The sequence below is a fragment of the Pongo pygmaeus genome, chromosome 8 (genome assembly GCF_028885625.2).
Source record: "Pongo pygmaeus isolate AG05252 chromosome 8, NHGRI_mPonPyg2-v2.0_pri, whole genome shotgun sequence".
Lineage (NCBI taxonomy): Eukaryota > Metazoa > Chordata > Mammalia > Primates > Hominidae > Pongo > Pongo pygmaeus.
The window spans coordinates 100,948,259-100,971,447 of record NC_072381.2 but is presented as its reverse complement, the minus strand read 5'-3'; the positions used below and the strand labels follow the sequence as shown (position 1 = coordinate 100,971,447).

The window sequence follows — 23,189 nt, the reverse complement described above, 5'->3', positions numbered from 1 at the left end:
GGCACGGTCACAGTTCACTGCAGCCTAAACCTCCTGGGCTCAACTAATCCTTCTACCTCAGCTTCCCAAGTAGCTGGGACTATAGACATGTGCCACCATGCCCAGCTAATTTTTTAATATTTTTTAGAGATGGGGATCTCGCTATGTTGTCCAGGCTGGTCTTGAACTCCTGGCCTCAAGCAATTCTCCTGACTTGGCTTCCCAAAGTATTGGGATTATAGGTGTGAGCCATCTCACCCCTCCTGGAGTCTTTAATTTGCTAGAGGGCCTTATTAATCTCTAAGGGGAATACTAATATAGTATTTCTAACAATTATTTGACTATGGAACCCTTGTTTTATATTTAATAGAACTAGTGTTCTGAGAAGTTTTGAAAAGTGCTGGTTTAGAAAGACTTTTGAATTTAAGTTGTTGGCTGGCAGTGGAAGAAGAGAGAAAGAGGGTGGTCAAGGGGAAGGAAAAATACTCATCTTAGCATGATATCTATTAATAGATAAAGACAAAATACCGCCTTCAGTTTTAGTTAATTTGCTTCTTTTCATTGCTAGTTCCAGGTTCCTGTAATACTTACCTCACAGGCTCATGCTCCTCTGTTGGCTGGAAACACTTGTCAGAATGTAGTTTCTCAGGTAGGGATACCGACCTCAGATTCTGGACTGATGTATGTTGAACAACACTGCCAGAGGTGCCTCATCTTCCATTAAGTATCAGACTGACCCCACTGAATTTTGTTTGCATTCTCTAACAATGTTGGGAATGCAAACTTATTGTATTTGTAGATTCTTGGTTGTAATCCTTGGTAAAAGTAGCATATTGTGAATTTCAACAATTCCCAACAAGTTTGAAATTAAACTTGTCCATAATTGAGCCCATTATCCTCCCTACCACGTTTCAGTTATTTCCATCACCACCATCCTCCAGTATTTCAGGTCCAGGACATTAAAATTATTTCTGACACCTCTTCCATTGCCCACCTGCAGTCTGTTACTGATTCTTACTGACTGACCACATTTTCTTCTCTTGACACAGTATCATCTGAAACTCTGAAGTAGATTAATCAACTTCTATTCCTCTGTTCTCTAAACAATCTAACCTTAAAAAGTAAGAATTATCATAAAGCATCTTCTTAAAGACTATGCTCAGAAATTTCAATTGCCTGCAACTTGTATCCCCAGCAACTATCTTTATTAATTCTCAAACATTGTGAGAGCCAAGTAAACCGGATTTCTGTTTCGTGCTCACCTCTGCCTGTTTCTACTTGCCCTCCTCTGTCCGTAATCAACTTATTTTTCTTCTCTTTCAATTCCTACCAAAAACTCACCTACCCATGAACCCTTTTAAAGAGCTCTATCCAGTTTCTTTTTTATATACAAATATAATATGAAATCATCTTTATCTTTCATAGTATTTGTGTTTGGCATTTTTAACATTACTGTTTCAGTCTGCCTCATTTAGTTATAATAACACCCTTGAAGACAAAATCTTCTGTCCTAAACATATTCGGCCCAATAACTACTTTTTATTAATTGATTCTTTTTTGCATTTCAGGTCACCTATGAGATAGAGACCAATGGGACTTTTGGAATCCAGAAGGTTTCTGTCAGTTTGGGACAAACCAACCTGACTGCTGAGCCAGGCGCTTCCTTACAGCAACACTTCATCCTTCACTTCAGGGTTAGGGCCCTTCTCTTATAGGGGATTTAGAGGGGAAGAAATATCGGGTTAGAAATAATTTCTTTGCTTCTGTAATACATGTGAAATAGAATAAGAACATGAAGGCCTAGTTCAGTCTGTCGATTGAGGCCTCAACATTTAATATTCCATAATTTTACTACAAGTTGTAGTTATTCTACAAGTGTTTACTCATTAACATTTTCTCCAATTCTCTATTTGGCCCCCAACAAAGCAGGACTTCAGTCTCAAATCAAAACTTTTTTTATAGTCATTTTGAATCATAAATTCAGCCAACACCTACAAAAATTCTTTAACTAGCTTTTCTCATATTTCTGGGCAGTCAGCATTTTACTCATTTCCCACTTAATCTGAGTGTTCAGTCTTAATCAGCGCCATTTGGCTTTCTGCTACTTCTTTCCTCTTTTTGAACCCAGCATAGATTTTCTCAACTCTACTGTCAGGTGATCAACCAACTGCTGTGTCTCTCAGAGCTCGTCTCTGGAACATCTATAGTTAATTAAAATATATATATTTTTAATTGCATTTAAATTCTTCAGATTTTAACCAGGCTGTGTTATTATTGCTCAATTGCTAGTAATTTTTTAGAAAGAGGGTTAAGGGATCCTTAGTAGATTCTTGGTTGTAATCCTTGGTAAAAGTAGCATATTGTGAAATTCAATATTCAGATTATGAAGGATTTATTTTAGTGAATTAAAAAAAGTGAAAGAAGAAAATGTTACACTGTGGAAAGAAGCCAGATTGTTCAGTGTAGCTCACTTACTGCATTTCCTTGCCTTAACGAAGGGTATGGTGAAGCCAAGCAGTGGGAGGTGGGAAAGTATGCTTACCTCCATAATTGACTTCTCTTCACTGTTTCTGCAGGCTTTTCAACAGAGCACAGCTGCTTCTGTCACCAGTCCTAGAAGTGGGAATCCTGGCTATATAGTTGGGAAGCCACTCTTGGCTCTGACTGGTGATATAAGTTACTCAGTATCCTTTTTAGAGCTGGGTGGCCTGTTGCAGCCTAATGAGAAAAGTTGCAAAGGCTTTCAAACTTATGTTAGACTAGCCAAAGGTGAGGAATTTTTTGTTCATTTTAATGAGGTACTTATATACTAATATATGATTAATCATTTTTGGAATCTAGTTGTCTCTCTGTGGTTTTTTGAGGAAAAAAACAAATTTGTGACTCGAACATTATGATAGTAATACAAAATAAATAGCATTAAAGGAGAATGAGAACATAAATTTTGCAATGCTGCCTCCTTTTTTTTTCTGTTATGATGTCCTTGATCATCACTTTTCCGCCTTGGATGACCCTCTTACAGAGCCAGGGTAATGGAAGTTGCTCTGTTAACAGACATGAAGTACAGTTTGGAGTGAATGCAATATCTGGATGCAAGCTCAGGTAGTTCTTTGCTTCCGCATCATTTCCTGCAATTTCATCGGGAATATGTAGGGAATATGTTGATATGGTAACTTTTATATTTTTAATGACAGTTCGGAAGATGCTAGTCAGGAATAGTCTTTTAGTCTAAATAGTGTTGATATTGCTAAGTTTTCTGGCAGTCGTTAATACCTACTAAGGATTATACCCTCTGGTCTATTTTATATTATTTCCAATGTCTGGTTAGATATACAGTACTAATATGGGTATATTATTATGTTAGCATTGGACTGCAGCCTCCATGGTATTTAATTATAGGTTGAAGAAAGCAGACTGCAGCCACTTGCAGCAGGAGATTTATCAGACTCTTCGTGGAACGCCCAGACCAGAGCATGTTGCCATCTTTGGTAATGCTGACCCAGTCCAGAAAGGAGGGTGGACCAGGATCCTCAACAGGCACTGCAGCATTTCAGTAAGGAGAGAAATATACTTTCTGATGAAGACTCATTTTTACCCCTTTGTAAATCATGGATAGTAAGTTTAAAACCAGTCTTGTCTCCATAGATAATGTGTTTGTCATAGAAGGAAGAGTATAAGAAATCATGCCCACTTGAAGCCTTTTTTTTTTTTTTTGAGATGGAGTCTCACTGTGTTGCCCTGGCTCGAATGCGGTGGCGTGATCTCAGTTCACTGCAACCTGCACCTCCCGGGTTCAAGGGATTCTCCTGCCTCACTCAGCCTCCCTAGTAGCTGGGACTGCAGGTACCTGCCACCACACCTGGCTAATTTTTGTATTTTTAGTAAAGACGAGGTTTCACCATATTGGCCAAGCTGGTCTTGAACTCCTGACCTTGTGGTCCACCTGCCTCGGCCTCCCAAAGTGCTGGGATTACAGGCGTGAGCCACTCCGCCTGGCCTTTTTTTTTTTTTTTTTTTTTTTTTTTTAAAACAAGATCTTGCCCTATTACCTAGGCTGGAGTGCAGTAGCACGATCATGGCTCATTGTAATCTCAACCTTCTGGGCCCAAGCTATCCTCCCACCTCAGCCCCTCGAATAGCTGGGACCACAGGCACATGCCACCATGCGTAGATAATTTTTTGATTTTTTTGTAGAGACAAGATCTCACTATGTTGTCCAGATTGATCTCAAACTTCTGGGCTCAAGTGATCCTCCTGCCTTGGCCTCCCAAAGTGCTGGGATTACAGGCATAAGCCACTGTTCCCAGCCTGAAGTCATTATTTCAGGTTAGGTTTAAAACACCTAATGTATTTTCCTTACTTAGAAAAAAATTTGAAGGCAGATGATCTACAGATTTCTGTTCAAAAATCTCATATATTTCAAATATTTTGTATTCCTGAATATTTGGTCAGCACAGAGTTTCATGAGGTTAAAATTGTGCTCTTTCTATTGTAATTATAAAAATTTACATTTTTACAATTACTTACATGAAAATGCATTATCTGGTTAAAAATCGAAACCATATAGAATGATATGCCTTTGTGCATCTTGCAATTAATCCTCCTGGAGTACTGCATTAGGTATACTATGTTTCTGTTCTAGAAACTTTTGAGGTTCTCTGATGGCTTCCAGACTACTTGGATGCACTTCATAATCTAACCCTTATGTATCATCTTCTTTGACTTTACAGTGCTCCTGTATTCAAATCCTTTACTTTAGCCACATGATCTGCTCAAGCCAGTGCCTACTAAGCACCTCACACATAGGAGATACTCAGTAACTGTTATTTAAATTAATCAATGAAGCCAGGTGCCATGGCTCACACCTGTAATCCCAGCACTTTGGAAGGCCGAGGCGGGCAGATCACTTGAAGTCAGGAGTTTGAGACCAGACCAACATGGTGAAACCCTGTCTCTACTAAAAATACAATTAGCCAGGCATAGTGGCGGGCATCTGTAATCCCAGCTACTGGGGAGGCTGAGGCAGGAGAATCACTTGAGTCCAGGAGGCGGAGGTTGCAGTGGACTGAAATCACATCACTGTACTCCAGCCTGGGCAACAGAGCGAGACTCCATCTCAAAAAAAAAAAACAGATCAGAGGTCAGGCGTGGTGGGCCTTGCCTGTAATCCCAGCACTTCGGGAGGCCAAGACAGGCAAATCACAAGGTCAGGAGTTTAAGACCAGCCTGGCCAACATGGTGAAACCCTGTCTGTACTAAAAATACAAAAAAAAAAATTAGGTGTAGCGGTGGGCGCCTGTAATCCCAGCTACTTGAGAGGCTGAGGCAGGAGAATCACTTGAACTTGGGAGGCAGAGGTTGCAGTGAGCCAAGGTCGCGCCCCTGCACTCCAGCCTGGGCAACAGTGCGAGACTTCGTCTCAAAAAAAAAAAAAAAAAAAAAAAGATCAGGAATAATAACATAGTCTTATTGTGAACTTTTGTGTTCTTCCACTAAGCTACATTGCCTTCCTTATTACTGAATAATGCTTAAGAAACAATGGCTTAATGCATGGTGATTGACTACAGGCAACCATCAGGCAATTCAAGCAGATGCTTCTTTACCCTTCTGCAGGCTATGAACTGTACTTCCTGCTGTCTCATACCAGTTTCCCTGGAGATCCAGGTATTGTGGGCATATGTAGGTCTCCTGTCCAACCCACAAGCTCATGTATCAGGAGTTCGATTCTTATACCACTGCCAGTCCATACAGGTAAGTCATGGCTCATAAAGGACTACTAAGCCTTGCAAAGCCTAGATTGTCTTATCAGTCATTTGTTAACCAAATCATTTTTTACCTTCCAAGAGCTAATTTATGTTAGCAACCAATGTTTGTTTAAAGTGAGCTGACATAATTAATTGTCAAGTCTATTCACCCTGCCTGATTACTGAAATTAACATGTTGTCATGAATACAGCTTATATCCTTTTTTAAAAAAAAAATCTGACCCCAGATTACAGTACAGGTTAATTTCTTTTCAGTAATCCTACCATTATTACTATTCTGATTGATTCAACCACAGAAAACACCTTTCATAATTGTTCAAACTGTCAGCCACACAGTTATATGTGAGTCCCTGAGCCTGTTGATTGTGATTAAAGTTACCGCTGTGACTAGTTTATAGCCACCAGTTCTTGGTTGTATCTGCTCCATTAAATGAACACTTTTAATCTGTAGCAAACATATACCTATTGTTTATTATGTGCCTTAGGAGAACTTTAGCATCTGCCTTGGTGTTTAAACCAATCTTTAGCTATAGAAGTTTAAAAACATGGTATTTTCATTTTACTTAGAAATGACTAGGTCCTGGTGAAGTTATTCACATATAAACTGGCATGCCAATTTAGTAACTTATAATGAAAATCAAACATTTAAATTCTTATCTGTTGCACTGTACTAACATCCCAGAAATGAAGTAAACTTGAGACTACATTTAGGTCAGAAGTAAAATACCTTTGAGTCTCCCTCACAACAGGGTTGGGCAAGTTATTTCTCTTTGCCTAGAAATGGGGTCAACACTCAGGTTACCAGAAACTGTATTAATGAGAACATTCAATTATATTTTTTAGTTACTGTGTTGTTTGGAAAGATACCCAGGGGACTGCTCACTGTGGATTTCCACATCTCTGGTTACTTTAGGCATTGAAGTCACTCAGTGCCTCTTTTTTGTCTGGGTATTTTAACTGATATCTTTTTCTAGTATTTAGCAGAAGTTAGCTTTTCAGGTTAGTTTGTCCCCTCTACAAAACCACACTACAGTCATTCACTTTAACTGGCCTAAGTGGGCGAGAGTTGAGAATTTTAGCTGTGCTTCATTCAATTGAAGAAACATTATCTGTTCCAATTATTAAGTAAAAATTAATTGTTTGAATGTATTAAGATGTGGTATGGTATATACAAAACCACGTTCCTTTACTAAGTGTGATTTGAGTGATTTGCAAAGGTAATTTTGTGTAAAAATTTTCACTTTATGGGCTAACCAGCTCATCCCCATGAAAGATGCTATGCTCCTATAAAAGTATAAGGAGTTATGAAATGATACTTATATCTTATAATGCTTATAATAAGCTTATAATAAAACATATCTTAAAAGTATCATTTCATACTTATATGAAACTTATAAAAGTTTATCAAATGCAAGCATTTCCTTCTATAATAAAGAAAATTTTTTTACTTCTTCAATCTCGAATGCACGTTTTCTCCAGAAGTCAGATAAACATACTCATTTTTTCTTTATGCATTTATGATTATTTGTCCTTAACTTGAAATCACTTCTCTATCCACACAGGCTTTTTGTCTAGGACATCTTGTGAATTTTTTTTTTTTTTTTTTATTTGAGACAGAGTTTCACTCTTGTTTCCCAGCCTGGAGTACAGTGGCGTGATCTCGGCTCACTGCAACCTCCACCTCCCGGGTTCAAGTGATTCTCCTGCCTCGGCCTCCCGAGTAGCTGGGACTACAGGCACCTGCAACCACGCCCAGCTAATTTTTTGTATTTTTAGTAAAGACGGAGTTTCACCATGTTGGCCAGGCTAGTCTCAAACTCCTGACCTCAGGTGATCCACCTGTCTCGACCTCCCAAAGTGCTGGGATTACAGGCGTGAGCCACCATGCCCAGCCTTTTGTGAAATTTTTTTCTCAGAATAGCAATAGCTTATCAAAAGAAAGCTAGTGTACATCTAAAGCTTTTAAAATAAAAAAGAGGAGTTACACTTGCAGAATGTATACCTTCTGGGATGCTTCTCCCTACTCCACTGGACACCCTTTGAAAGTTTGTAGTTTATGATATTCTTACCTAGGCTGTGTTGGTCAGCTTAGAATATCTAAGTGATGGCATAAAACTAAAGCTGAGTGGCAAACTGCCAGTCTATATGCTGCATTTAGTCTATAGACTTGTTTTGTTTGGCCCCCAAAGCATTTTGTTATTTAAGTTTATGCCAACATTTAAGAATCAAGAATTTGCCCAGACATCCAGATTTCCAACTTCAATTGAAAATCTGACAGTATAAACCCTATTATATTCCTGCATGGCATAAAATCTTCAGTTGCTGAATGGTGATACCCACTTTTAGAAAGAGTACTCTACCCTGTTCTGCATTCGTACAACCTAAGCCAACCCACCCTTCACCATCCTGCTTCTCTTTCAGGTTATCTGCTTAGGCTGGTAGGCATTTGTGTTTATAAACCTTGAACTCAAGCTGCTAGATGGTCAGTTGCATTGTGAACTGAACTATCTGCATGCTTTTTCATTGTAAATATATAGCTATAGAAACATTTAAATTCCTCTTTCTATAAAAAGTGAAGTAGCAAAATTTTTGGACCATTCCCAAGGACAAACAGTAAAGTAGAGGGAAAATACAGAAAAACAAACAAACAAACAAACAACTGTGTAGACTTCACTATCTTTTTGTATGATTATTATAATAGATAAACATTTATTGAACATTTACTGTGTGACAGATACTAGTGGTATTTTTTATCAGTGTTTTTTGTAAGTGTTGAATTCTCACAACAAACCCATGAGGTAAATAGCATTTGTTCATATGGTATTCTGCCACTTATAATTTTATATTATTTAGGGTTCTAAAGGGATCTTTAAATTTGAGAATTAATAAAACACATCATATGTCATGCCTACATATAAACCTTTTAAATTAAAAAATAAAATATATCTCTAGGAAACAACTAGTTTTAAGGAATATGCAGTATCAACTGAAACCAAAACAATAAGTGAATTTAAAGGGCAATGTAGCATCACAGGACCGTGGCTCTAAACCTTTCTAAAATTATAATATTTAATTCATGTTTATCACCAAGTGAATCATCTACTCTTTAGATTATCAAGAGATCCATTGTCTGCAGTTTATGTGGTAAGCATGGGCTTTCAGTCAGACAGACCTAGGTATAAATCAAGTTATTTTACTTCTCTAAATCTGTTTTCTCTTCTATAAAATGGAAATTAATAATACTCATTGGGTTGTACAGATTAAATGAAATCATTAAAGTAAAACAGCACAGTTCCTGGCACGTAGTATATATTCAGTAAATATTACTCTTGATATCATCATTATCAATTTTATCATCGTTAACTTTTTTGGTTCCAAGCTTCTATAGAAGTGGAGTATCAAGAAGTTTTGAGGCAAAACAAAAGAGAAAAGCAGGTATTAAAGCAATGTTTTTCAACCTTTGTTGACTATCATCCATGGTAAGAAAATATATTTTATATCATGACCGAGTTTACAACACACATGTACATAAAATAGGCATAAAAGTTTTATGAAACAATGCCCTTACTATACCCAGTGCACCCACAATTTGTGATTTTCAGTATCACAACAGAAAATGTGATATTTTCTGGCCGGGCACAGTGACTCACACCTATAATCCTAGCACTTTCGGAGGCCAAGGTGGGCAGATCCCTTAAGTTCAAGAGTTCGAGACCAAATCTGGCCAACGTGGTGAAACCCTGTCTCTACTAAAAATACAAAAATTACCTGGAAATTACTCAAACCTGTGAGACAGAGGTTGCAGTGAGCAAAGATGTTGCCACTGCACTCCAGCCTGGGCGAAGAGCAAGACTTTTTCTCAAGAAAGAAAAAAAAAGATATTTTCTATTCTGGTTTATTTTGGTTTTGTTTTTGTTTTTTAAATGCTAAACACAACCCACTAGTGGGTCACAATTTGCAATTTGAAAAACACTTTCAGAGGATACATCTCTGACTATATTTCATAACTGTTTCATTTAATAAATGTCTTTTATTTATTATAATTGAAAGTTGGCTATGTTTTATACCACAGTCAAGTAACATATGCTAGAAAAATTGCCAATCTAGCTGCCTGTCTTAGTGGTTCTGAATCTTATGGACTCCATCGACAGAATCTGTTTAACACTATTGACTTACTAGAAAAATGCAGACATGCAACATTCCTTATGTTGTTCCAGGGATTATTGATTTTTTGAAGCCAGGCTAAGAACCTCTGCCACAATCTTGTAATTAAACAGGCAGCATGCTAGGAAAGATAAGAAACAATAATTAAGAGTAATTCAACATTAGATTTTAGAAATAATTACTACAATAGAAAGGGCTAGGAAGTGACGGGATTAGTAAGAAGGGATTCTCTTTCTCTTTTTTGTTAATGTCTTGGAGAATACTAACTGACCTCTCTTCCAATAAGGGACAGTTGTAGCACCACCAGTAAGTAGACTTAATAACCATGACTCATCAGTAGTTTCTGTCACTGAAATCTTTCTTTCACAAGGATCAATCAACTACTATTTGCCTTTATCTCTTAATGAACTATTAGACTATAGAAGTACTTTGCCTCCTTCTGTGGTTTCCTAATAGCTAGCATTGAAGAAACTGACCTAGTTCATTCAGCTGGGGTTTATTTTTTAATTGTTTTATTACCTTTTTTCAAAAAGAACTTTTCAAAGTTTGCTTAATGTTTCCTATGTTAAAATATATAACCAGCCAGGCGTGGTGGCTCACACCTGTAATCCCAGCACTTTGGAAGCTGAGACAGATGGATCACTTAAGGTCAGGAGCTTGAGACCAGCCTGGCCAAAACGGCAAAACCCTGTCTCTACTGAAATACAAAAATTAGCCGGGCGTGGTGGTACATGCCTGTAATCCCAGCTACTCCGGAGGCTGAGGCAGGAGAATTGCTTGAACCCGAGAGGCGGAGGTTGCAGTGAGCCTTGATCGCGCCACTGAACTCCAACCTGGGTAACGGAGCGAGACCCTGTTTCAAATCCAAATAAAATAAAACATATAACCACTTGAAATCTCTGCCTGATACATGACATTTAACCACCTTTATCCTGTAAGATATTCATTCTCAATGACTCATTTGAAAATTTGGATAACTTCATTGACATCTTTAGAATAAGTTAGGGAATTTACAGATTTTCATTGGCTTCTCTCTCAAATATGTTTATCCCTAAGGAAAAAAAATGGAGATATTTAAGGAAAAATTACCTTTACATGGACATTTACAACACACTTTATTTATTTATTTATTTATTTATTCATTCATTCATTCTAGAGATGGGGTCTTGCTTGTCTCTCTGGCTGGAGTGGCAATATGCTTTATTAAATAAAGTCTAACATTCATAATAGAAATCACCATATCTGATTGTGTTAAATTAAAAGAGACTTGTAGATATAACATACAGATGCAGTTTGGAGTCTGATTTGGACAAAGAAATGTAAAGCACCTTTTGGGATAGTTAGGGAAACTTGAATATGGACTATATTTTAGATAGAAAGAAATGTTATTGACATGAAGAGGTAGACGCTATTTTTTTAAAGCAGATTACAAAACAGCCTGTACAGTATGATCTCATGTGGTTAAAAATATACATATGGATATCTGTGTGTATAGATAAAATGTAGATATTAATAATGGTATTCTTAGTGGTAGAAATATGGTTTTATTATTTTTATATTCTTTAACTTTATAATTTACTGCTTTTGTAAAATTAAACTTAAAGTCACTAGGAAACTCTAAAAATAACTAGATGTTATTTAAAAATGAATTTATTCAGTTTCATTTACAATACCATGGAAAAATTACTTAGGAACAATTTAGCAAAAAGATGCAAGACCTCTTCACTATAAAACATCACTGAGATAAAGGAGATCTAAATAAATGGTTCATGAAGAGGACTTAACATTAAGATTTCTATCCTCAAATGGATCTGTAGATTTAATGCAGACCCAATAAAATCCTAGAAGGCATTTTTATAGAAATTGATGAGCTGATTCTAAAATTTAAATGGAAATGCTAAGAACTTAGAATAGCCAAAACAATTTTGAAAAAGAACAAAGTTGGAGGACTTACAGTACTTGATTTAAAGACTTACTCCAAATCTCAGACAGAGTGGTACTCTAGTATAAGGATAGACAAATAGACCAATGGGACAGAATAGAGTTCAAAAATAGGTTCATAAATCACATCAGTTCAATGGGAAAAATTTTTTCAAGTATTTATCTATTTACTTCTTAGAGACAGGGTCTTATTGTGTTACAGCCCAGGCTGGAGTGAAGTGGTGCCATCATTGTTCACTGCAGCCTCGAATTCCTGGGCTCAAGTGATCCTCCTGCCTCAACCTCCCGAGGTAGCTAGGACTACAGGCACATGCCACCATGCCCAACTATTTAATTTTTTGTTGAGATGAAGTCTCACTATGTTGCCCAGGATGGTCTCAAACTCCTGGTCTCAAGTGTTCCTCCAACCTTAGCCTCTCAAAGTTCTGGGATTACAGGCATGAGCCACCTGCCCTGAAAAAAAAAAAAGAAAGTTTCTTTTTTTAACAGTTGGTGCTGCTAAAATCTCAGAAATCACTATTAAAGAGCTCATCCCTGTAACCAAAAACCATCTGTACCTCAAAAACTATTGCAATTTTTTAAAAGTTGGTGCTGGAACAACTGGATGAAACTGGAACTACTGGGTGAACATATGGGGGAAAAATGAACTCTAACTTGTATCTCAGTCCAGACATAGAGTACTTATGTCTGGATCATAGACCAATACATAAAATCCAGAATTATAAAGCTTCTAAAAGAAACATAAGAGACTATCTTTATAAGTTTGAAGAAAGCAAAGATTTCTTAGACAAGAAATAAAAAAATCATTGACCATCAACTTTAAAAATGATAAATTGGACTTTAGCAAAATTAAAAATCTCTGCTCACCAAAAGATACCATTATGAAAATGAGAAAACAGGCTAGTTTGGGAGAAAAAGTTTCTCAATAGTTTATCTGACAAAAGACACATATCTAGAATATAAAAAGACCTTTTACAAATAAATAATACAATGACAAACTAAAAATGGGCAAAAGATTTGAACAGATACTTCAGCCTGGTGTGGTGGCTCACACCTGTAATCCCAGCACTTTGAGAAGCTGAGGTGGGTGGATCATTTGAGGTCAGGAGTTTGACACCAGCCTGGCCAACATGGTGAAACCCCATCTCTACTAAAAACACAAAAATTTGCTGGGCATGGTGACGCATGCCTGTAGTCCCAGCTACCTCAGAGGCTGAGGCACGAGAATTGCTTGAACCCAGGAGGCAGAGATTGCAGTGAGCCGAGATCATGCCACGGCACTCCAGCCTGGGCGACAGAGCAAGACTCCATCTTAAAAGAAAAAAAAAAAAGGATTTGAACAGATACTTCACAAATGGAGATAAACAATTGATCAATAAACATGGAAAGGTGTTCAACATCATTAATCATTAGAGATATGCAAATTAAAACCGTGCACTACTACTTCATGCCCACAAGAATGGCTAAAACAAAAAAGACTCTGACAATCATGTTCCAAGAACGTAGAACAACTGGAATTCTCATACATTGCTAGTAGATATGAAAATTGGTCTAAACTTTTACAAATGCATCTTCCGTATGAATCCGCAATTTTACTCCTAGGTGTTTACCCAAGAGACATTAAAACATATGCCCCAAAAAAGGCTTGTGCAAGAAAGTTTATAACAGCCCTATTCATAATCGCTCAAAACTGGAAACAACCCGAATATCCATCTTGAGGAGAATGTGCAAATTATGATACATTCACACAATGGAATACTACTTAGCAGTAAAACAGAATGAATTACTGATACACAGAACAACATAGATGAATGTCAGAAACATTTATCTTTAGTGAAAGAAACCAGACACACACACACACACACACATAATAATAATAATAATTAATTTTTAATGATAAAAGTCAGAAAGTGGCTACTTCTGGGAAAGGGACAGAGAATAGACTGGAAAGGGACACGAAGGAGCTCTGAAATAATGGACATACTCCAGACTTTGCTTTGGGTATTGGCTATAAAGCATATATAATTGGCAAAACTCATTGAACTAAATACTTAAGATGTATATATTTTATTGTTTATAAATTATACCTCAATAAAAATATTAACACCAACCAAAAGACATTTAAAAAAACATGAGAGGCCGGGCACAGTGGCTCACGCCTGTAATCCCAGCACTTTGGGAGACAAGGCGGGCGGATCACCGGAGGTCGGGAGTTTGAGACCAGCCTGACCAACATGGTGAAACCCTGTCTCTACTAAAAAAAAAAATACAAAAAATTAGCTGAGTGAGGTGGCACACGCCTGAGTCTGTAATATATGTGTCTGATAAAGTTCTTGTATATGTAAAATAAGGAACTCTTACAGCTCATTAATGAGTTACACACTTGTACCAAAGATGAATTTGTTCTAGTTGATAGTCTGAATGCAGCTACAAAAACACACCTAAAAGATAGTATCCACAACTTTTTCTTTAATAGTTTTTATTTGTACTGATTTTACATAGGGTATTAACATATAATGGTTTAAAAATTGTGATCATGCAGATGTAATATATAGGGTATACTTCTTATTACCAAAGCCTAATGTAACCTAATCTAAGCTCTTCATGTTGTTACAAAGTAAATCTTATTTTGGGACAAAGGATTTTATTGTACTGTAAATTGAATTGAAGCAAATAACCCCCCAAACTTTACAAAGTGTTAAAACAGAATTGCTGGTGGTAATTTCTTAAGTAAACATCATGAAATATTATAGCTTAAAGTAGAAATAAATTAAGTCAACCATACATAACAGAACTGGACCCACAGTAAATGAAATGTGCTGACTGGGCTATGTATCTTTTGTCTGTCTTGATAAAAGAAATGAGGTGACCAGATTTTGAGGGAGTTATTTTTCCCCAGTGCTCTTCCTGTTGCACACACTAAATAAACAGTGAATTCTCTAATTTTGCCTAGCTGTAACTCTTAAAACACAAATGGAAAAACTTTAGACTTGAGAATCAAAATAAAACATACTGAATATACTCAAAGAACCTTGTTCTTCATGTGATACTAAAATTCTAAAACGGGTCAATAGGCTGGTGCAGTGGCTCACACCTGTAATCTCAGCACTTTGGGAGGCTGAGGTGGGAGGATCACTTGAGCCTAGGGATTCAAGACCAGCCCAGATAACATAGTGAGACCCCATCTCTACAAAACATCAAAAAATTAGCTGGGCATGGTGGCATGCACCTGTAGTCCTAGCTACTTGGGAGGCTGAGGTGGGAGGATTGCTTGATTCTAAGAGGTTGAGGGTGCAGTGAGCCGTGTTTGTACCACTGCATTCCAGCTTGGGAGACAGAGTGAGACCCTGTCTCAAAAAATAAAATAGGCCAGGCGTGATGGCTCATACTTGTAATCCCAGCATTTTGGAGGCAGAGGCAGGTGGATTGCCTGAGTGCAGGAATTTGAGACCAGCCTAGGTAACATGGCGAAACACCATCTCTACTAAAAAAAAAAAATACAAAAAATTAGCTGTGCGAGGTGGCACACGCCTGAGCCTCAGCTACTCGGGAGACTGAGGTGGGAGAATCACCTGATCCAGGAGAGGTCAAGGCTGCAATGAGCCAAGATTGCACCACTGCACTCCAGCCTGGGCAATCAGAGTGAGACCCTGTCTTAATAAATAAATAAAAATAAAATGAAATAGGTCAATAACATTCGGTAGTATCTGGTTACCTAGTAAGTGCAATTTAAGCTCCTTTTAATTGGACTATCTACTAGGCTGCATTTACTCCAAACTTCTATACAATTATGGAGGCAATTTTAAAAATAAATGCAGAATAAGCATTTCATTTGAAATATTTGTTAATAAATACATGAATTAATTAAGCACAACCATTAAGATCCTGTTACCATGTGATGGGAAGGAAAAAGGGTCAAATAGATCTGTAATTGCTAACTCTTAAATACCTGTGACATACTTTCTACTTTGTGATTTATTAATCTCTTATTATGTTAGTTCCCTACCTCCAAAATAAATCTCCACTCATTTGTTTAAAAAAAAAAATCTTTATTGAGTGCTTACTGTGTGCCAAGTACTATGCCTGAAACTAGTTATAGAGAGGTGAAGCAGATAGACATCATCCATGGAAGGTGTGAGGCACCCCTGAGGTGAACAGTTCTAATCTGTGTAGACATTCACCAGCAGATACTGAAGGCCTGAACTTGGGTGGGAGTTTGGAGGGCTTTGAGAATTGACAGAATTCAGATTTAGAGATGCCACAGGTAAGACTTGACTATGTAGATGTGGAGGTTGAGGGGGGAAGGAGTCAAGGATCCATGTGTTATTTTGATAAATTCATACACTATGTGATGATCAAATCAGTATTTAGGATACCCATCACCTTGAACATTTGTCATTTCTTTGTGGTTGGGAACATTTAAAATCTCCTCTTCTATCTATTTTGAAATACACAATATATTGTTATTAATATAGTCACCCTACTATGCTGTTGAACACTTAGTTATCCTTGACTTACCTGTTTCACAGATAATGACTTTCTATTTTTGTAGGTCAGTTATTTTCCTCCTACCCCTCCCACCACTCTCCCAGTGTATTTACATCAAATTATTAAATCAGTATTCAATGTTTCATCATGATGTTTATGTAAATATGCATGCTGTGGCAAGTATTCAATTTTTGTGGAACTTTTTATTTTTTCTGAAATTAATAATTACCTATTTCACTCTTAGTTTTCTTTGAGCTAATAGCTAAGGCTTCTCACACTCTTCAACAGCTCTGTAAAATTTCTCTCAATGCAGTTTTTCAAACAGTTGAACTTGCCATATTATCTATCAGTTCCACATTTTCCTGCATATTTTCTTCATGGAGACCTCCATAAACCCATAACCTGATGTAGTGTGGACTAGTTGCTGCCCCGCAGTGGTCATGGGACTTTCCTTGTACTGCTATCTAGGGAATTATTCTTACTTGTCTTAGATTCACTGTTTACTGGACACTACTTCTTCCTTTTTCTTGGTTTATTCTCTTGTGTTTATAGAGCTTAGAGTCTAATAATCTGGGGGGGAAGATGCATGTAAAGTATTATTTTCTTTAGTTCACATTGTCTGAAAATATCTTTATTCAATCATCATCATCATCATCATCATGCTTAAATGATCATTTGGTTAGATAGAACATTTTAGATTGAAAATTATTTTCACTCACAATTTCGAAGGCATTCTTTCATTGTCTTCTAGTTTCCAATATTGCTGTTCAGAAGCCATTTTAAGATCTTTTTATTCTTAGTAGTCTGAAGTTTTCACAAGTGTATGCCTTGAGTAGATATTTTCTTCATTCATTATACCAAATTTTTTACTCTGAAACTCAGTTCTGAGAATTTTCTATTATTATTACATGATTAATAATTTCCTTCCCACTCTTTTCTCTGATCTCTCTTTTTTTTTTTTTTTTTTTTTGGAACTCCTATTAATCTGTTAGGGTGTCACTAGATTGAATCTCTGTTTCTTTTTCTTTTCTCTCGTCGTCTATCTCCTTATCTTTTTTTCTTCCTAAAAAAGATCCTCAACTTTTAACTTTTTTACTGAATTTTTATTTTGGCCATCAGATTTTTAATACCTAAGCTCTTTCTTATTCTGTTTCTTTTTATAATATCTTTTTTCATGTATCTCTGAAGATACTAACAACTTTGCATCTTCATCTTTCATTGTCTGTGTTTCCTCAGAGTTGTTTATTTTGTTCATTTGGTACAGTTTTTCTCTTTATGGTGAGAAACTTTCCCCATGTTTGTCAATCTTGAACTCTCTATTCAAAATATGAGTAAGCTGTTAAGCTGACTGAAAGCTCTGTGATTGTGGGTGACACTGACTGACTTGTGGCCTTCACTGTGGAGGAGTTAGTATCTTTGTGTCTTTGCTGAAACTGTTAATTTTTTCCAGAGAAAACTCTCTAGTCTCCTGACTGAAGGGTATGGGTGTAAAACCATCTGTAAGCATTTTAGAGCTAAATTAGAGAAGGGATAATTCCCCATTTTTCGTTCCATGCCTCACTCTGTCCTTCTCTATGCCCAATGTCCCTGAGTCCAGAATTTCTCTGGCTTAAGTTGTTTAGTCTCTTGTTGAGGGGGAGAAGGAATAGTTGCCTGATTGCATTGAAGGGATATCATTCAGTAATGATTTTCCATCCATCCCTCATCCCTTCCTCTGTTACCTCCTGTCACTGAGTCTTTAGAGTTCCACAGAGAAAATCTGCTTGTGTCTAGTCTCTGAAAACTTTCAGGTTTGGCCTTCTTTCCCTCTGTTAAACCTTGCTGCCGTCTGCTTTCTGTTTTCACATATTATGATGTCTCCCCATTCCAGTGAATATGGAGTTTTTGTATCTTGTTTCTTGTTGGATTGGAGTGGTTTTAAGATATAGAGGGAAAAGACATGTCTTTATGCCGCTGTCTTCAAATCTAGTAGTAGCTCTTAATGAGCACATATTCTGGGTGACTCTGAAAGAACAACTCATTTCGAACAATTTTTGTCATGTGGGGTGTCTCAGCCACTGAAACACCACTATAAAGATATTAATATATATACTTGAGCAGACATTGGCCTAAAGGTTGCTTTCTTGGGTTAATAGTTATATTAGAGTTCAATTCTGGGTATGGGATGACCTCAAGGATACAGAAATTCCCTGATTTGGGAGTTTGAGGAGGCTACTGATACTCTTTTTCCCTGCCTAAGTTTGAAGGAGGTTGCGGTGAGCCAAGATTGTGCCACTGCACTTCAGCCTGGGTGACAGAGTGAGACTCCATCTCAAAAAAAAAAAAAAAAAAAAATTAGCCAGGTGTGGTTGTGCACTCCTATAGTCTTAGCTACTCAGGAGGCTGAGGCAGGAGGATCACTTGAGCCCAGGAGGTCAAGGCTGCAGTGAGCTATGATTGCACCACTCCACTCCAGTCTGGGTGACAGAGCAAGACCCTGTCTCTAAAAACAAACAAGTGACAGTCCCTAGGAGAGTTATTCCAGGCAAAATTATGTTCCCAGAGCTTGGTACTTACTGTCGCCAAAGACCACAGCAAATGCATAATATGTTCATCAGAGTGAAGGAAGGTGAATGAAGAAAATCTTCAAGTTTAACAAAATAATTATTTACTGTCCAAAAATTATAATAAAAAGTTTGCTTGTTGAGTTGAGTCAAAACAAAGGGAATTCATTTTAGATAAACATGATTCCAGACATCATCAGGCTGCAGCCATATCTACCAAAGCTACATCTGTTAGGTCAGATGCTTGAGTCAGTATGACAAGATCCCTTCTTCTAGGAACATCTGTTTTATTTGACATGAATTCGTGGATAGTTGGAAGGATCCTTCCAACCCTGAGAGTCTGTGAGTGACCTTTCTTTCCTGCCATTGGAGAAGGAATAGAATTGCTACTACTACTTCCACTTGTACATATGTGCTGTTTCAGAGCCTGGAGCCTTCTGATAGAGTAGAACTGCTAAACACGGAAGAGCAGCAGTTTTGCCATGTGGCCTCTCTGATATCAGGCAGCTCCCCAGCTAGGGGAAGCTAGAGTCAGGGTTTAGGTAGGTGTAACTGTTCAGTTCTGCTATCATTGACTGTTGCTAAGATAATTCATTTCCTTGTGTCTCACTGAAAGAGAACTATGTAGGACCAATATGAGATAAAGGTATATCTTGCTTAGAATAATTCCTTTCTCTCTTCAGGGAAAGTAATAATAATAGCCGAGTTAGAGTTCTATATGAATGGGTACCAAGCGCTGACCTGTCATTGACTTTCTTCCTGTAGGATTCTCAACAAGTTACAGAAGTATCTTTGACAACTCTTGTGAACTTTGTGGACATTACCCAGAAGCCAGAGCCTCCAAGGGGCCAACCCAAAATGGACTGGAAATTGCCATTCGACTTCTTTCCCTTCGAAATGGCATTCAGCAGAGGAGTATTCTCTCAAAAATGCTCAGTCTGTCCCATCCTTATCCTGTGCCTCTTACTACTTGGAGTTCTCAACCTAGAGACTACGTGAAGAAAAGAAAATAATCAGATTTCAGTTTTCCCTATGGGAAACTCTGAGGCAGCCACTTATCTTGGCTAAATAGATCCTCACCTGCTCATGACCAGAGAGCGTTTAGGAGGACCTAACTGAAGGAATCCTTGTATATGAAAGGAGTTATTTTAGAAAAGCAACAAAAATATTTTATTCATCATAGCTGTCTGCTTTGGGCTCTGCAGGCCACCAGGTACACATGAGGCCCTCTACTTCTCAAGCTGGGAAGGCCAAGAGCCTTCCTCCAGCCTTTCTGGTTATGTTACACCTAGCTGAATGTTTACAAGGTCTGGATCCATCTGCCCTCAGGCACAGTTGGGCCAAGCAGAAAGAAACACTTCTGCTGTCACCTTGAGTGAACTCAGGAATAGCTTCCCTCTGGACTATAGAGGAGCTAATTGTTTGGAACAGAAAACTGCTGGCTGTTGATTTTGTCTGGTTCCTTTGCCAACATCTGGGCACACCCTTTGCCCAGACACGAGTGGGGAAAGCAGTTCTTTCTCCTCAGTTTCCAAAGTAAATGGGGAATCCCAGCTTTCTTTTCTACTAGCAAATGACCCTACCATTTATTTCTGCCTTTTTCTTCCATTCATTGTGAGGAAAAATAAAACTGGTTGAGAGCTTTGTTGTACTAATTCCAGCAGCATGGTAGAAGGCAGCTGACCTGTGGTCTGCCTCCTGATTATGCTTCTATGTGTGTGAGGTTTGGGGAAAAAAAATCTGGGTAGAGTGGCTCATTCCTGTAATCCCAGCACTTTGGGAGGCTGAGGCAAGAGGATTGCTTGAGGTCAGGAGTTCGAGACCAGCCTGAGCAATGTTGCAAGACTCCATCTCTACAAAAAATGAAAAGCTGGCTGGGCACAGTGGCTAACACCTGTAATCCCAGCACTTTGGGAAGTCAAGGTGGGTGGATCATGAGGTCAGGAGTTCGACACCAGCCTGGCCAACATGGTGAAACCCTGTCTCTACTAAAAATACAAAAACTAGCTGGGCATGGTGGCAGGCACCTGTAATCCCAGCTACTCAGGAGGCTGAGGCAGGAGAATCACTTGAACCAGGGAGGCGGAGGTTGCAGTGAGCCGAGATTGCGCCATTGCACTCCAGCCTGGGCAACAAGAGCAAAACTCCGTCTAAAAAAAAAAAAGGAAAAAAGCTTAGCCAGGCATGGTGGCACACACTTGTGGTCCCAGCTACTCAGGAAGCTGAGGTGGGAGGATCACTTGAGCCCAGGGAGTCAAGGCTGTAGGAAGCCATGATCATGCCACTGTACTCCAGCCTGAGCAATAGAGCAAGACTGTCTCAAAAAAATGGGTGGGGGGTGTGCAGGGAGGGATAAAACTTTCATAAATACGCAATAGCATTTAAATCAGGGGACTTCAGTTCTTTTCCTTGGAGATATACTCTGAAGACCCCAGTTTTGTGACACTGACATTAGTGAGTTCAGCATAAAATTATTTTTTTTAGCACAAGGCAGTGGCAGCTTACAAAGGGCCTTGCCTGCCCTGCCAATTCAGAGATTCTGGCTTGCAGAGAAAACAAGGTAATTTCCTGTTATCATTCTTGGGTGGGTAGGAATTGGTTGGGAACTATGATAGAAAACATTAAAAGGTTTAGGCCTGGGGCAGAATTATGCTAGCCTTGTAATTAAGGCAAATTTTTGGTGGAAGATATCAAATCTACTTGTTTGAAACTTTAAATCCATTTTACAAAGAATTGAATCTAAAGAATAGAATGTAGTAGAACAACTTCAGTGAAACTCTGAAATGTGGAATTGTAAGGTGCAGCTCCTCAGTGACCTAAAAACTCAGTGGGGGAAGACTGACGTAACACAGGAGACTACATTTGTTCAGAAAAGCAAACAATCAGTGTGGCCTAGACTAGTGAGGGGCAAGTTTGGAACTAACGTGGCAGGATGTAGGGGATTGGGAGAGTGAGTGGGAGGGAGGTGATCCCAGTAGCCTAGAACAACCCTCATGAAGGCCCAGGGTTTTTCATGGGCAGGAGGGTTTGGGGCCTGAAGTGACTGTAGTAGAAACACTGAATGGGCCAAACAGCCAAGATAAGCAGGATGACAGCTCCTTTTGTGGGGACTTGAAAGTCAGACAGAATTGGGAGATAGTTTGGTTTTCTTCACAGCATATTAATGCTCTGAAATTAAAATTGCCTTTTAATAAAGCATATGCTTAGTTGTAATCCTGCTTCATGAGAAGAAAATGCTCATTTGTAAACATCATCTCTGACTGGTTTATCATTTTGCCCTTTTCCAAAACACTTGGAAAGTAACCATTTCCCTGAAAGAAAAGGCAAAGTTTTGAGCAGTTGTTATTAAATTAGAGGAGGTGTTTCTGTACAAGGGGAAGTCGGTAGCTGGGAAGCTGATAGCACAGATCCCACCATAGTCCATTTCATAGACATTTAATTCAGTAACCCGCCTCCGAGGAAACCTGTAGTAAAACTGACCACAAAGCTAATAGAATATTTAAGTTTGGGCTTCTTAAAGGAAAATAATATGTGACAACTCATCCTCATCTATGGGGTAGCAGACATCCAGTCCACTGCTGACAGGCTACCTGCCCCTTTCAGAATCCGGTCCCTCTTACTCCCTGATTCAGATCCTTAGCCTCATTCCGAAGTGCTTTGAGACCATTCTGTGTCTTTAAACAAATTATATGTCAAGTATAATTCACATACCATAAAATTCATCCTCTTAAAGTGTACAATTCAGTGGTTTTAAATGTATTCACAGAGTTACACAACCATCACCAGAACATTTGCAGTCCCAGCTATTTGTGAGGTAGAAGTAGGAAGATCACTTGAGCCCAGGAGGTTGAGGCTGCAGTGAATCATGATCATGCCACTGCACTCCAGCCTGGATAACAGAGTGAGACCCTGTTTCAAAAACAAACAAACAAACAACTCAACTTCTTGTGTATTGTATGTAATACTCTATGAGTAACTTCCCTTTTTTATCATTGTATTTGTTCAGTATTCTGGGTATTTTAAAGCAGTGGTTCCCAAAGGTTAGTCACAAAGTAATCTTCTAGGGTGCTTTATAAAAATACTGATTCCTGGGCCCTTCCCCTAGAGATTCTGAATCAATGGTGGAAGAGGCAGGTCTAGGAAGTGGGGACTCCAAGATCTGTATTTTGTAAAGTTTTCTAGCTGCTTCTGATGTGCAGCTTGGTTTGTGAAACTATGTGATGTTGCATAGTGTGGCCGAAACTGGTTTCATTTAAGGGTCCCATCATTGACAACTCCTGAATATGTCCACTGTTTCTCTGAGAATTCCA

General features: G+C 38.3%; 1 protein-coding gene across 3 annotated transcripts in view; it reads left to right on the top strand.

Moving 5' to 3' along the window:
- TCTN3 (tectonic family member 3) overlaps positions 1-20,519 on the top strand; it is a 28,442-nt gene extending 7,923 nt beyond the window's left edge. The window contains exons 8-14 of one of the 3 annotated variants that reach the window (XM_063670019.1): positions 548-628; positions 1,548-1,673; positions 2,556-2,663; positions 2,981-3,081; positions 3,379-3,532; positions 5,593-5,730; positions 19,645-20,519. In XM_063670019.1, the coding sequence (XP_063526089.1) occupies positions 548-628; positions 1,548-1,673; positions 2,556-2,663; positions 2,981-3,081; positions 3,379-3,532; positions 5,593-5,730; positions 19,645-19,878 (942 nt within the window). In that variant the 3' untranslated portion in view covers positions 19,879-20,519. Of the gene's footprint in view, positions 1-547; positions 629-1,547; positions 1,674-2,555; positions 2,664-2,980; positions 3,082-3,378; positions 3,595-5,592; positions 5,731-19,644 lie in introns of those variants that run through there. The other 2 variants (XM_054435961.2, XM_063670020.1) reach the window with 2 other exon arrangements.
- The last annotated feature ends 2,670 nt before the right edge of the window (positions 20,520-23,189 follow it).